At 37.7% G+C, this 15,377-nt stretch overlaps 2 protein-coding genes and 1 pseudogene across 2 annotated transcripts; 1 reads left to right on the top strand and 2 right to left on the bottom strand.

Moving 5' to 3' along the window:
- The first annotated feature begins 1,608 nt into the window (after positions 1–1,608).
- LOC126803251 (putative germin-like protein 9-2) lies at positions 1,609–2,445 on the top strand (annotated as a pseudogene).
- A 49-nt stretch (positions 2,446–2,494) lies between these two features.
- Positions 2,495–8,340, bottom strand: LOC126803231 (CO(2)-response secreted protease-like). Its single transcript, XM_050531017.1, has 11 exons — positions 8,055–8,340; positions 7,729–7,832; positions 7,538–7,635; positions 7,008–7,172; positions 6,328–6,439; positions 5,665–6,196; positions 5,481–5,581; positions 5,065–5,307; positions 4,460–4,574; positions 3,971–4,184; positions 2,495–3,674 (listed from the first exon to the last, which is right to left on the bottom strand). The coding sequence occupies exons 1-11, from the start codon at positions 8,124–8,126 to the stop codon at positions 3,124–3,126; spliced, it is 2,307 nt and encodes a 768-aa protein (XP_050386974.1). The 5' UTR covers positions 8,127–8,340; the 3' UTR covers positions 2,495–3,123.
- Positions 8,341–9,681: 1,341 nt separating this feature from the next.
- Positions 9,682–15,377, bottom strand: LOC126803247 (protein NCA1). The gene is made up of 7 exons (XM_050531040.1): positions 15,127–15,377; positions 14,815–15,031; positions 14,545–14,690; positions 11,759–11,846; positions 11,514–11,660; positions 10,124–10,273; positions 9,682–10,010 (listed from the first exon to the last, which is right to left on the bottom strand). The coding sequence occupies exons 1-7, from the start codon at positions 15,375–15,377 to the stop codon at positions 9,957–9,959; spliced, it is 1,053 nt and encodes a 350-aa protein (XP_050386997.1). The 3' UTR covers positions 9,682–9,956.

Here is a 15,377-nt window from a genome sequence, read left to right as displayed (position 1 = left end):
ACTTATGCTATGAATATGTTTATTCTTTTCTATATGATTTTCGAAATTGCATGATTGGGGGTTAAGTAGGTGACATACTTAATGAATTCGATATGCATGGCTTTGGGATTATGTGGTAAGATGAACATGTTAGATTTCAATGAAGCCGAGTGGCAAGACTTGAATGTGTTAAGTGTCTATGCATATAGGTTACTGATTTGGAACTTAGATTGCATGATCCAACCTTAGTTGTTCAATATATGGTCTCGGCATGATGCTAGAAGAAAGACATAGAGCTTGGTTCGATTTCCTTTGTATGAGATGTTTTGGTGATTGTTTATGTGTTGGTTGGTTGATCACATGTATATATTAGTTTAGGTTTTATTTACTGTTTTTATGATTCAATCCAAAATCTATATCAACCTTTTATATCTTTATGAATTCGTGTAAATACTGTGATCCTAAGCCCTGGCTGGATCCCCGGTTTGTGAACGATACCCTCTTACTTTATACTACTATGATGTGTTCAGGGTTAAATATTGATGTCGAGTAATCGAGCAATCATCATTGTTCTATTCAAATTCAAGTAGTTGGGTAAATATATAGTGAACTAAATACGAAGAGCTGGTCATCAGACGGAAAAGATCAAAACCAACTAGCAAACATGGCCATTAACAAACATACAGAAGAAAATAACTCGCACCAAATAGCAAATGAAATGAGATTGCAAGTAGCTTTATGACTAAACTCATAGAAAAAGTCTCTTTCAATGATTGCCTGATATTAATTCATTACTTTGAAATTTGGCATGGAATTCGTCTCTGCTTATTTGGGTTTAAGGGTTAAACACTAAGTAGCACAGACACGGACACGGACACGAGTGTCCGTATTGGACACAATTCGATACGTAAACACGACATATAAAAATTTTTTTGAACACGGATACGTGGTGGACATGTTAATTAAATATTATTTTAATATATATATTTATTTAAAAAAATAATTTATAAATTTGAAAGTATTTAGAATTTTAGATGTATATATATGTCAAAGTGTGCATTAAAATGATGAAAACATAACTTGTTAAAATGGCTAAGGACTTGATAAGTACCTTAGATAACCAAGGTTCAAATCCCACCACAAGCATTCTTATTTTCATCACGAGTTTCTCTCCTTATATATATTAAAGTGTGCATAAATATAACAAAAACTGAATATGTTGGAATGATTGAGGAGTTGTTGAGTGCCTTGGATGACTAAGGGTCGGATCTCACTATAAGCACTTTCACTTTTATTATGAGTTGGTGCGTGTCCGCGTGTCTGTGTCCGTGTCGGACACGCAATATGTTGCCCATAGCACGTGTCCGTGCTTCATAGGTTAAACATCTGCATTCTTGCTTTTTTCTTTTCGGCCGATAAATACTACCTGGTAAACCGAAGAAAATGCTATATGTATCTATCTACTAATCATAGGGCTTATTCTACTTGATGCATTTCAAATCCTGACATTTTCATACAAAGCGTCCTAGAAAATTCAGTCAAAATTCATGTTCCGCTAATGAGATACAAAGAGGCCACATACATGCAGGCTTGTAATATTTCAATCATGCCAAGTAGAAGAAAACACAGAAACAACATTGTAAATTACAGCAGCAGCTGGCTACAAGAATCTGTTCACCAGCTCTTAGAAAATGATCTCTTACATTACTAATAGCATGTTAAAAAGATAAATAGATAATGATTATAAATAGGAGGTCAGCACCATAATTTCTCAGGCAATCAATCCATAAGTTAACTATGGCCTTCAGATATTTTGCAGCACTGATACTAGCACTTACCCTGGCCACCACTTCTGAAAAGGCCATTGCAGGTGATCCTGATATCCTTTCCGACTTTATAGTGCAGCCAAATAACACCAAAGTTGATGGAACATTTTTCACTTACACTAAATTCCGCGGAATATTTGATGGAGTTCCTGAAACTTTTAAGGTCACTAAAGCTTCTTTGACTGAATTTCCCGCTCTTGATGGCCAGAGTGTGTCATATGCGGTGCTTAAGTTTCCTGCAAATGGTGGAGTAAACCCTCCTCATACTCACCCTCGCTCATCTGAACTATTGTTCCTTGTTGCTGGTTACTTGGAAGTAGGGTTTGTCGACACAAAGAACGTCTTGTATACTCAAAAGCTTAAAGTTGGCGACATGTTTGTGTTTCCAAAGGGACTAGTCCACTATTAGTATAACTCACAGCCCAGCATCCCAGCCATTGCTATTTCAGCCTTTGGAAGTGCAAATGCTGGAACAGTTTCAGTGCCACTTTCACTGTTTGCCTCTGGGATCGACGATAAGATCCTTGCTAAATCATTCAAGACTGATGTTGATACCATTGAGAAGATCAAGGCTGGCTTTGCCCCTCATAAATGAGATACTTGATCAAACCAACACCATGACCTTTGTCCTCTACAGGCATCGGACAAGGAGAATAAGGGGTCACATACAGCACCCTACAGCACCCATTTGCACTAGCAAAATTTGATTACTTCTTGTTTCACGATCATGGTCTTCTGTTTGTTAAATAGTGCATCTAATTTGCACTCATGTTGTATTCCTCTTCATTTCAATCCATATGATGATATAATCTAGTGTTTAAATGGCATATAAGGATTTCCAACATAAAACTACAATCAGCACTACAACATGTAGAGCAATTAACCAGTAACATATTTCACAAACTAGGAAACAAAGTTGTGGTAAAGAGTCAATCTCCATGGGTGAAAAATATCATATTTCAGTTGCATAATTTTGCAGCCAAATTAGATCAAGCAACAGCAGGATCAAAAAATTAATGAGATAATATTGTCCAGATTATACCTTTATCTCATCAAATTACAAAACATGAAAGAGCCTTCTGCTCCAACTTGCTATACTTCATTATGCATATTCGGAGTACTACTTTAGCATATAGAACAATTTGGAAAATCAAATTGGGACTTCTAATGTAAGATACACACCCACAGGCATAAAGATATATAAATATACATGTGTGGAACTTTTATTATCTTCTGTTGCACATTACCCCCTCAAGGATTAATTAGTTCTCTTTTATCTTTTAATAGACTTCAAGCACTAACACTTTACACTTCCTAATTACTCTACATTCACACCAAACACAGTTTTAACTGAATGTCGACCACCAGACCATGTAATTGACCCAAAACTGTAGCCAGTAGGAGCCTTCTTGCCACAAAATGTGACTTGGAAAGACACCTTCCTCACTCCTTCAGCAAAAACTAGCGTCTTTGGTAGAACCTTGACTACTAAGCCTACAGGAGCATTCACCTTCGCAATATATGTAGAATTGGAGGCTCCGACATTGGTTGCAGTTCTTTTAACTGTCACTGCAGGTTGGTGCCGGTTGAGTTTACTAACGGAGATTGATGGGTAGTTGACATTAGAGATGAGTTCTTCAGTGGAGACTTTTGGGCAGTTGAATTTTGTGTTTGACATTGATCCTATGACCTTCTCTTTGTAGCCGTAATAACAAAGGAATTCAAGATAATTTTCTGTTGTGGTTTCAAACACTAATCCTGGGTGAAGAGCTTTGATTGGGTTTATTTCTCCAACCCCTACCTCATGTGGATTTGCATAGTTGTTAGTGCTGTTAATCAAAGGCTTTCTCATGTTGTTGTACACGGTTGCTGAAACAACACCACAGATCCAAATAAATATCTTCTTTGATGTTCAGGTACTTTAGACTAAAATCATGTCCTATAGATATAAACATAACCTCAAAATTTAAGTATCTAATAAACTGCTATATATACTTGCATTAATCATATCAATCTGATCAGCTTATATATTATTGATTATTTTATATGGCATGCACAGCATCTTCCTGAACTTTTTATAATGTAATTAAACGAAGAAGTGATGCTGTATAAAGTTATGCACAACAGAGTCTTAGTTATAAATATCGACCACAAACAAAAATTACCTGTTGTCATAAGTGCTGATTTGATCATGGAGGATGTCCATTCATGATGCACCGACTTGATGAATGCAGCAGCGCCTGTTACATGTGGGCATGCCATTGATGTTCCAGACTTTATGGAAAACTTGGATGGTTTTTGTCCATTAGGGACAGTCCCTGATTCATTCTTGGGACTGATGGCAGCTAAAATCGCCACCCCTGGAGCCATTATATCAGGCTGAAAAGCATATCAAGTAAGAGTATAAACTCCAGTTAAAGTTCAGAATATGCATACTGTACATGTTTAATTCATGTCAGGAACATGTACTAATCAGAACCCCTTTAGTATATGTGAAAATTGAGTACGTAAGTGGAATTGCAAAGATACTAGAAAATTAAGCAAGAGAAACCTAAAATTTATAGCACAGCAGTTAACAAAAATATATATCCATTAAACCTTGTGTCAATAACATTGAGCTTTATAATTTGAAGGTGAGAGCAAAAGAAAATAACCTTGAGAACATTTTCTGTAAGCTGTGCAGGACCTCTCGATGAAAAATACGCCACTGTTGGTGCAGGTCTATACCTATGAACACTAACAGTTCGGAGGATTGTTGCTGTAGGGTTTCTGTTTTTATGTCACACAAAAGTCAGTGTCCTATCAGCTAGAGTTTCAAGGGAAGTGAAGCATTTTGTTTGAGAAAGGAGCCTTAGATGTTAGAGAGAACTTTAAATATGTCTCGGACTAGTGTTGCCCAGACTTTATTAAAGATTCATCCTATCGCATAGGTCTGACCTAACTGAGAATTGCAGCTACAATATGGAATGCTAATATCCTGAATGATGCATTTCTTAATAACAAATTAAATCTTTATATATTTGAGAGGACAAATTGAAACTTTCTGTGACAAGAGATGTCTAGGTGATGGCTAACAACATTTTGCGTCACATATAATCTAGCACAAGACCAAAGATTGTAATATGGCAGGGAAATGAGATAGCAGACAAGGTCTCAAAATGGGAAACCAGTACAAGCAATCAGCAATATAGTCTGGAAACATTCATAATATGAAAGTGAAGTAAATACACTAATCAATCAAAGAAGGCACGTAGCTTACTTGGTAGAGTTGATGTAATTGAGAATCTGAAACCCTTCAATATCTCCAACTTCTGTAAATGGGAAAACGCCTGAATCAAAAGGCACACTTTTCTCATCTTCATCGATCAAAATCAACCCTTTGGCTTTTGCATCATCTACAACTAATTTCTTGATTCTTCTTGAAACAGTTGGATCATCAGCAACACAAACAACAATTTTTCCAGCTATCTTTTTAGGATCAAATGATCCTGGATAGCAATTTCTGCAGTTTAGGATGAAGAAACAACGATGAATTTTTACTTTACTGGTTGAATTGTCAAAACGGAAATATTTTACCAAATGTAACACACTAACACCACCAACTTCCTCCTAATGGAGAACAATTAATAAGGGAATTAAAAAGCAAGATAGTTAAAGCATATAAATTATGACAACCTTGCTTCTGATACAGGGGTAAAATTAGCAGCAGCATCCCTTCCGAACACAAGAGGATATGTCTTTGAGCGAGTGAGATTGGAGAAATTAATGGCTGAACCCTTTAGAACATTGATGTGTGAGACCTTTCAGAAGCAGAATAACGATATCTATATCATATACAAAATTTGATTGAGTAACTAACCGTGAAAGTTCTCCCATTTCCAAGGACTATTGTAGATTGAAAATCCCTATCAATGTTAGAAGCTGCAACAGTGAAGATCCACGGCGCTGTGTTAACAACAGTATAAGGATCAGGACCATCATTTCCTCCAGAGCAAATGACCATGACTCCCATTTGTTCAGCATGAAATGATCCAATGGCTATCGGGTCGTTTAAATAATCTGGTTGAAATAGTGAGCTTAACCCGATGGAAATAGATATCATGTCTACTCCATCTTTAATTGCATCATCAATGGCCTTCAATATGGTGGCACCAGAGCAACCAACATCAGAGCATGCCTTGTAGCATGCAATCCTTTCTGATGGTAAGCCTCCCCTTGCTGTACCTTGTGCTAAGCCATAATAACTAGCATTGGGAACTCGTGCACCCGCAGCTATGGATGCAGTGTGAGTACCATGGCCAGCAGAATCTCTTGGGGAGCCTTTTGCTGCAGCTAGATTGCTCTGGTTACCAGTCATTTGTTCATTGTAGTATCTTGCACCTATCAATTTTCTACAGGCAAGTGTAGTGGTAATGGATCAAGATATAGGAAGATTTCATAAATATAACTCCGAAATACCTGATTTATTTTTCACCTATCCAAGAAGTGTGATTTAAGATAGAACTTGTGAGAACATAACTACCTGTTACAGTTAGATTTCTTGAAGTCGGAGCCCTCCATGCAGAGCCCTTTCCATCTGGAAGGGACTGCACCAATTCCCTCATCATTGAAACTTGGAGACTCGGGCCATATACCTTAACCAACAAATCAAATGAAATTTTTGCTGCATTAGAAGCTTGTACTATATATGCTTATCAGAGACTTGCAACTACAGAGCTAGCTAGTTGAATCCACAGCCTGAAATATTTTTGCAGGTGTAAAATGTGAAGTAGCAAACATTAAAACTTCATTCTGTCGAATGGACCACTAAAAAAATGCAAGCGCAAACATTTTCTTCCTTTTCCAATGTAAAGAACCAGTATTTTCTTTACTTCTATGAGTACATCCTTCTAGACCTATAGCATCTATTCATCACCCCGTTTTTGAATTCGAAACGTTCTATCTTCGTTTTCCTTCTCACAGAAGCTATATCAGAAATGGCAAAATCTTTTTTTCCATCTTTCGTAACATTAGGTGTTATTGTGTTAAGTGCCCTACCTTCCCTATCTCCCTCCCCAATTTGTTTGCAGCTTCACAATTGAGTTGACTACTTCCATTTCATCCCTTTCGTTACAATTAAAAATATCGAGCTTAGTTCGTTTGGTTCCTCAGATATCTCTTGCACAGAAAGAGAAAACTCAGAGATGATGGAGGAAGTGGTACCTGTGTCTATGATTCCAATAATGACGTCATCACTGCTTGTTGTTGGGCGTGGATGATATGAGACTCTGCCTAATCCTGACCCGGCCTCTTGTATGAAATCCCAAGATCGTGTTGTGTGTAGTTCAAGTTTTGAGTCGGGGAAGATGGAGACGACATCATCATGCCCTACATTGTGTTGGGAAATCAGGTTAGACTGTCACTCACATTTCAAATGTAACATAAAATGTGACATGAAATGCCCTTATAATGTTCTAAACTCGTTACCAGATGGTTTGGTGAATTCATGTTTGCAGCTACCTACATAACTATCATCGTAATGGAAAAAATTTCATGATTGATTGATTGATTCATGGAGACAAACAACTAAAGGATCAGCGAGTAACAGTACCCTTCTACCAGGTTACCAGTAGTTAATACCATGGTACCTCTTTTTGTAGAATACGGGAAACTAATACGAAAATACACATTCTCATACAAATACAAATTGCTATTTGCTATGTACTGAAAGAGAAACAGCAAGGAATTATTACCTGACAGAATAGAAGCTTCACTCTCTGTAAGCATGGCAGAGAATCCTCTAAGAGCATGATTATACTTGTGAATTATAAATGTTCTTTCTCTCTGATGGCTGGCAGAAAAACATTGAAAAGTGGGTTTGTACAAAAATCAAATGATGAAAAGTGCAATGCTATTAGTCTTGATAAATGATGGTGATGATAACCTTGGAATAATGGATGACAGCATTTCCAAGTAAGCTGATTCTGCAGATTCAGCTTCCCTTCTAATTCCATCTGATAAAGAACTTCCCATGTACACCACATGATGCTGCCAAAGAAACAAGAACATCAATTTCACAATAAGAATGAAATGACATTTCATTTCGAAAATGTGGGTGAAATTACTGGGGCCAAGTTCCAATTATGTAAATATGTAATACAATTCATATTCATGTTCTGAGGAAGAAAGCAGATCGATTAAGATTTAAGAGTAAAATGTAATACTACAGATGATTAAAGCAGATTACGATAGAGCTACTGTTGAAACTACCTTGGGAATGTCTGAAGTGGCAATTGCAGCGCAGAGTAGAAACCAGGGGAGTATGAGAACAATGGGAGTCATGGATGATCAGTGCAGGGAGTGACCTGGTGAAGGAGTTGTTTGGAATATGTACTTATGCAGGCACACATGTAGTTTGAAGTTTAAGTCTGAACTCTGAAGTAAATGCTTTTTATAAGCTTGAACCTCGAGCAAAGCATCTAAGATACTTTTTTAGTTCATAATATACAACATTAGATCTGCAATCATTGACAGAAGAAATGCAGGTTGTTTAATTAATTTTTCAGAAATATTTTCATCTTGTTTTTAGCCTTGCTGAGAAACAACATATATCTTCAGGAAACATAGCAATCAATCATGTAATAGAATAGAAGATCATGGTATTATTTTTCTTCATTGAAGATTCACATATACGATATATAACCATTAAGCAGGAGTGTGTATTGTATGTTTCTATAATTCTATTCTATCTCAGTCTCACTTCCACTACATTTCCACCTTTTTTTTTCTTTATTTATATAATTTTTAATTATTCACAGAAAAAGCAGATAAGAAACTTGAAATCCAAGTAAGCAATGGCTCTTTTCCAACAAGGGAGCATAAGGAGAGGAGATTTTAATTGCATGAATTGGGCATGTGCTTTATTCTCCACTCCTTTCCATTATTTTCTCCATCACACATTTCTCGGTGTAGTTTATGTCCTCGTGATATCAAAAATTTGCAAGCACCATTATAGGCTGTGGCAATGCCTTCAAATCCTTCAAGCACAAGTAACCCGACTTTAGGAACTAAGCATATTATACGAATCAGTAACTTTTTTTTTTCTTGGGCTTTTGCCCGCTGGTTTCTAGTAAAGATGAAGATAGAGAGCACTGTCTATTAACTGGCACTATAGACTCAATCTACCTAAAAAAGAGTGAAATTATGCTTAAAACACCAAAAGCTGTCAATAATCTATATTCTGTGCTTTGCTCAAAGCTATGAAAAAGCTTAAACCAGTTTATCTGTGACACGAAACTCTCTTCCATTTCCTCAGTAATGAAGAGGGAAATGAGTGTTGCATCTCTCGGCAAAAACCGATGAACAAAAAATTTAAGGTCACGTTAGCAGAGGCATGAGAAAACATTAGCATATCCTGAATCTTTTATCTAGCAATGAACATCTTCCAATTTTTCCTCTCAAGGCCTTTGATTTTGTTAAAACAAATGTTCCACCAAGGCATCAAAAGAATGAGCAGGAAGACGGGACACTTGATCCCAAAATCAAATGCATTATCCAATACGATCCTGCTTACCTGATTAAGGAATAGAGATACTATAACCTCATATTAACAACATCAAGTTCCTACTTATGAAGATCAATTTTCATTTCTTGGGATGTTCAGGAAATGAAAATATATACTTATATTTGAAAACTTATGTACTCAACATATAAATATACTTGATCTGTACAGTCAGTGTTACAGTCTTGCTCATCACCAGTCAGATCATCATCCTTACCAGGAAGAAAAAGGAAAATAAAGTACACAAATACGTGGAATTGAAATGATCTGAGGCACAGAGAAAATTCAGTAAAATGCAGCCAAAAATAGGAGTAGATTATTGACACGAGGAAAAGAACAGAAAATGGAAATTCCCTTGCTATTAATATCGGGGACGATGCTTTTATATACAACTGAGTGATGCTGAGTGACGATTAGGAAGCATCAATCCTTTAAAGATATGGGAGCCACAGGCACCCAGTACCTCATTCTCCATCCCTCACAACAGAATATGTTCTCAGATTGACCATGATATCCGAGTATCAACTGAGCTTATTACTAAAGCAAAGCTAATTTATTGAACTATATCCCTCTGGTTCTCGACTGGTGGAGACCTTTAGTCAGATATTGTATCACTTTTGTTTCTCCACAACTTGGTTCTTAAGGAACTCCAACACTGAAAGCCGCTGCATTTAAGATAAAGTGTTAAATCAGTGAACATATCGCAAACAATTTATGAAATGAAATCAACATGAACCAAATAAATAATATAAAACGAAGTCAACCAAGAGAACCTTACCCGTTGCTCAAGACCAGTGTCTGCAGAATTTAATGTCAAAGTTTCCAACAATTTGATTCCTTCTTGAAACTCACTAATTGCCACATCCTCATTCCCAAGACTTCTGTCAGCATCTGCAACTTTCGCAAAAGAAACAGCCAGATCCAGAATCTGTAATTGCAAGACGAGATGCAACATCAAGAAGTTGACAACCACAAAATATATGTATCATACATCTTTGACTACAATTTGGAAAAGAAAAGAAAAACAATAAATGAAAGACAAAATTTATTACTGTTTTCAACCTGGGGCACATTAGTAATAACTACAACAACTTCCATTAACATGTACCCTTACGTGATCAAGTAACGTCAGAAATCAATTTCCAACCATCACCACTCAGATAAAGGTGAAGGAACTAGCCTAGCATTTAGATTGTAAGAGGATTTCTCATACTTCAGGTTTCATAGGAGATGCACCAAGTAATAGAGATCCCTTTATATTTATATTTTTGTTCCATTTGGTCAGATGAGATAAAAAAAAAAAAAACAAGTGCAGATCACCTTTCTGATGATGAAAAAATTGTGAATTTGGGCTTTATAGGAGTTAACTAATACAAGTGCAGGAGGTAACTTCTTTACTGTTCAGTCTAGGAAATGTATTGTGGCAGTCAACAGACAATTCTCTAAGAATTTAGAGAGCTAAATCGTCAGAATTATTTTGTAGACCTGTTTCATACTTAACAGACAATACTCTTGCTCTTTCTGTGGACAAGTGATAATATTGCTAAGAGAGGTTGACTGCATGTAATATGTACGTCCTGCTATCTGTCTAATGCCCCTTGGTGTGCGGTGTGTACACACTAAGTTGAAACTTTGGACCATATGCTTCGTAACAGTCCAGTTGCACTGTCCTTATCATGGCATTTTACAATGGTTAATTAAAGTTGACAGCCTCCAACTCGATGGCATCTATTTGGTAACTTAGGTTACAAGTACAAGTTGGTGGAAAGACAGGATAAACTGTGGGATGTGCAATGATGCCCTGTTTTGAGCCACCTTGGATGAAAGAAATACCAAGTTGGTAAAACGAAAGATAAACTTGGGAACGTGCAATGATGCCCTATTTTGGGGAACCTTGGATGACAGAAATAGAACGATTCTCTATGATCGGTAGGGGAAACTAGGGGGATCACTTCTTGGATAGAGTTCAATTAAGGTCAAGTTTGCCAGCGTAAGTAGTATCAGAAGTTCAGGGACCTTTCTATCCAGCTACTTTATACAACAAGAATGTTGTACTTGTACAGTTACCTTTCTATCCAGCTATCAGAAGTTCAGAAACCTGATGTGCTGTTATAATGAAAAAATAAAAGAAATAAAGTTCTGTGGAAGAAACAAAAAGTAATTGCCACCTGAGATGGAACATTCGGATCTCGTTTAACCGCATCACGCCGAACATCCAACGACTTGAAGTAGAAAGATCTTGCAGCTTGCAGGTCACCATCATAGTATTTAAGATCTCCAATTTTATTAAGAGAGATAGAAAGTGTATGAGTTACCTGTAAAAGAATTAAAGGAAAAGACACTTGTCAGAGCAAGCACACCTAGGACATAATGGCATGATGCCGATATCACAATCAAGCTTTAATGCAATAACCTCCTGATCATTTCCTGGCATTTTTGAAAGAAATTCAACGCTCTCTTCAAAATAAGTGACTGCAGAACTAGACTCTCCTGTTGCTCGACTGAAATAAAATATATTGCAATGGGTTAAAAACTCCATCAAGCAAATTGCTGAAATCATCAAGAAGGCTGTAACAGTCTCAAGCGAGCAAATTGTCTATTAGTAATTTTCTAAGAACTCAAGTTTCAAAAGATTTATCTCCAACCAGATATTACTATCTGACTCTCTTTTCCATATAATCGTCAAACACCAAACAAATTGTGTGTGTGTGTGTGTGTGCGTGAGAGAGAGAGAGAGAGACTAAGAAGAAAATGGACGCTCCATAGTTTTCATCATTCAAGATACCATTGCATCTTCAAAGAAAATAGTAACAAGCTTCGGTGCAGCCCATAAATTACACGACACTACGACCTCCAAATTCCATTTAGAACACAAAGTCACAAAGTAAAGAAAACAATTCATACACAAGGCAAGCCGTTCGATATAAATGGAAGCCGAACTCTTTTTCTTTTTTATGAAACAACTTTTACTGAACACTCAAGATAAGTAAACTACGACATGGTAGATCAGTAGTCCACCAAAATAAAGGTAGGGAAACACCCTAGACTCAGCCACTTTCCAATCAGACTGGCAAATGGCAAGCAATCTAGACAAGCCCACGAACAATCAACGGGAAGAAATTCACACAATCAAACAACATGAAGCCCAATGTGTATCCCCATCCAATAAACTTCACCAGTTCTACAAATAGTCAACAACAAATCTTAGCAACATCAATTCCCCCAAAATCTTCAATGCACAAATAAACTAACACATTGCATTAGCTATAAACAGCCAAAGTTCAAAATTTTACACCAGATCTAACCACATCCACAAAATTAAATCAGAAGAATCTCAGAGACCTTTCCACGAGATTTAATTTCCTAACTGTACTAAATTAAATATACTTAATTTACAGGTAAATAAATTGAATCAATACAGAAACAATTTGTTCAAAGCAGTCAACATGATATCCACTGACAAAAGTACACGTAAGAAAAGCAGACAAATAAACAAAATATATCATACCCAATCGGCAATGACCACTACAAGGAATCTTATCAAGGGATGCAAACTGCAAAAACTTACGAGATAAACAAATAAAAAAACGTATTCTTCCAATTGCCTATTTAGGAGGAAATTTCAGCCTTCCCAAGTAGAGGTATCATATTGTAGACAGCTTGTCTGGCCTATATCAGGCCAGAGGTTCAAGAAAACTCACATAAAGCCTCCACCAAACTCCTCTTGTCAGGTTTATATGCGGCTAGAGGTTCAAACCAAATTGTAGGAAGTGGGCAAAACACATATCATTTTTGGATTTCTATAAGAATAACTATGGTACCTACAGGTAGTGCTATCGCACATAACAAATGCTCATTCAGTAATGTGTTTTAAGGGTTTCAGCTCATAACCAAATGCTCAAATTCCAATGAGAAATAATTATATTTTCATAATCAATTACAATGGCCTACTGACTTTAGCTGACAACACAACACTAAACTATAAACTGGCTGGTAGGAGGAAAAAGGAGGTAATGGTTTCTATGCCTCAAGTTAAGTAACATGGTATGCCTACTTTCGATAAAACTAGCCATCTGCTGTGATAAAAGAAACATATTACTATCCATTAGTTATATGTAATCAGTTAGTTTTATGTATCCCTATATACAGATGAAAGAATTTATGCCTTGTACATTAGGAGTACAAATCGGGTTTGTATTGGTGACATGAACAGACAGAGCCCAAAGCATTTGGGGAGTCAAAGTCCAATCATGCAGGCTTTCTCTATCATGTGGTGAACTTAGTTCCAAAAGAATGAATTAACTCACACGCTTAGATTTTACTAGGATATTACTGGTATTGTGTCTCTGTACATTTCTCTACCTATCTACTCTATAAAGGGAACATCCGACTATTCAGACGCTATTGTTAATAGCTACACACATACACAGACGCACTATATATATAGTGCGGACGGCCCTTTTCCGGCGACAGCGGGGCGGAGCAGCACAGCCGGACTCACCACGGCAGGGCGATCCCGTCTATGTCAGCCGGAGCTCCATCGGCAGCCGGAATAGCAAAGTCGCCGGAATAAACTTAGAAATTGATTTTTGCAGATTCCAACCGCCGTGAGTCTCCGATTGAGCTCCGGCCGGCACAGACGGAGTCGCCCTGCAGTGGGTATCGCAGCTGTGCCCCTCCGCCGCCGGAGTCAGAAATGTCCGCACTTTAAGGGAGGGTGCGGACATCCGCTCTATAACCTCCCTGATATATATATATATATATACACAATCTCTATCCAGAGTGAAGCTTCACTCTGAAATTAAAAAGTGAAGTTCTAATTTTGACACACTTTTCGATCAAATTTTTTCACCACAAGTGATTCAATATTTAGGTATATTATTTAAGATAATCTCTACAAAATTTCATCTAATTCGGACATCTTAAGTATTGAAATTAGATTAAATCAATGAATGAATTAAAACTGTTCAACGTGAACCGTTCGTGTAAATCTCAATTTTGAAAACTCAAACTATTGTCAAATTAGATGAAACTTTGTAGAGATGATCTTGAATAAAATACTTAAATATTGAATCACTTATAGTAAAAAATATTGACCGAAAAGTGTGCCAAAATTGGAACTTCACTCTGTAATTTCAGAGTGAAGCTACTCTGGATATGGACTATATTGAGAGAGAGAGAGAGAGGAAGGAAACAAACCAGCAGTCGCCAAGCATTCCTAGAACGGCTCCCAGCTGAGAATACAACTCCGAAGTATTCCCCATGGTCTCCAACTGACCCCTGATGTCTTGTGCACAGAGACTCAGCCTCGATTTCGCACTCTCTATATTCTGGGACCGGAATGCCTATAAATGCACCAAAAATTAACAAAATGTTCATAGCAAAAATGGAAACATGGTAACATATCAGTTTAATCTAATAAGTAAGGCGGGAAATGCGAAACACAGTCAGGGCAAGGCTTCCACTGACCCTCATGGCTTGCTGGACCAAGAAAGCACCTCTCTCCAAAGACACGTCTTCATAAATCACTCTCTCACTCTTCTCCTCCTCCGCATTATGAGACCTCGTGATCCTCGCGTGCCCCTCAATGAACCGATCCACCAATCCCTGCAGCTCTGGATTCGCCTCCGTCTTCTCTATGTCGGCTCCGCACAGCGGGCAGTCTTTAAACCTCGACACACAGACTCTGCAGATACCACCAAACCCCCATTTCTAAACCCTAATTCCGAAATTCGAGTAAAACCTAATTCAATTCGAATTGGGAGGGAAGATTGAGCTTACTTGCAGAAGGAATGAGAGCAAGGGACGCAGTTAGCGGAGTCGAAGAGGAGGGCGTGGCATATCATGCAGCTGAGTGGGCCCAGCTTGAAGGTCTGAGAGTCGTAGCCCATGGGGCATTTTGGGGAGACCGTGGCCGGCGACGGCGATGGCGACGGCGACGGCGATGGCGACGGCGACGGCGACGAGTCTTTGTCTTTCTTGATTGGCTCCGACGGTCGAGCGGCTTTCACGAACGGACACACCGGTCTCAT

Source organism: Argentina anserina, chromosome 7 (assembly GCF_933775445.1).
Source record: "Argentina anserina chromosome 7, drPotAnse1.1, whole genome shotgun sequence".
Classification (NCBI taxonomy): Eukaryota; Viridiplantae; Streptophyta; class Magnoliopsida; order Rosales; family Rosaceae; genus Argentina; species Argentina anserina.
Note: the sequence above shows the minus strand (reverse complement) of the source record. Positions and strands in the feature narration are given on the sequence as shown.

What these genes read in the sequence shown, in the direction of transcription:
- LOC126803231 (XM_050531017.1), bottom strand. Translation starts at nt 8,126, where the DNA reads ATGACTCCCATTGTTCTCATACTCCCCTGGTTTCTACTCTGCGCTGCA. An exon ending in CCACTTCAGACATTCCCAAG is followed by an intron (nt 7,833 to 8,054) that starts GTAGTTTCAACA and finishes TTTCTTTGGCAG; the next exon opens with CATCATGTGGTGTACATGGG. An exon ending in AATTACATCAACTCTACCAA is followed by an intron (nt 4,575 to 5,064) that starts GTAAGCTACGTG and finishes ACATAAAAACAG; the next exon opens with AAACCCTACAGCAACAATCC.
- LOC126803247 (XM_050531040.1), bottom strand. Translation starts at nt 15,377, where the DNA reads ATGAGACCGGTGTGTCCGTTCGTGAAAGCCGCTCGACCGTCGGAGCCA. An exon ending in TGCCAGGAAATGATCAGGAG is followed by an intron (nt 11,661 to 11,758) that starts GTTATTGCATTA and finishes ATTCTTTTACAG; the next exon opens with GTAACTCATACACTTTCTAT. An exon ending in ATCCGAATGTTCCATCTCAG is followed by an intron (nt 10,274 to 11,513) that starts GTGGCAATTACT and finishes TTGCAATTACAG; the next exon opens with ATTCTGGATCTGGCTGTTTC.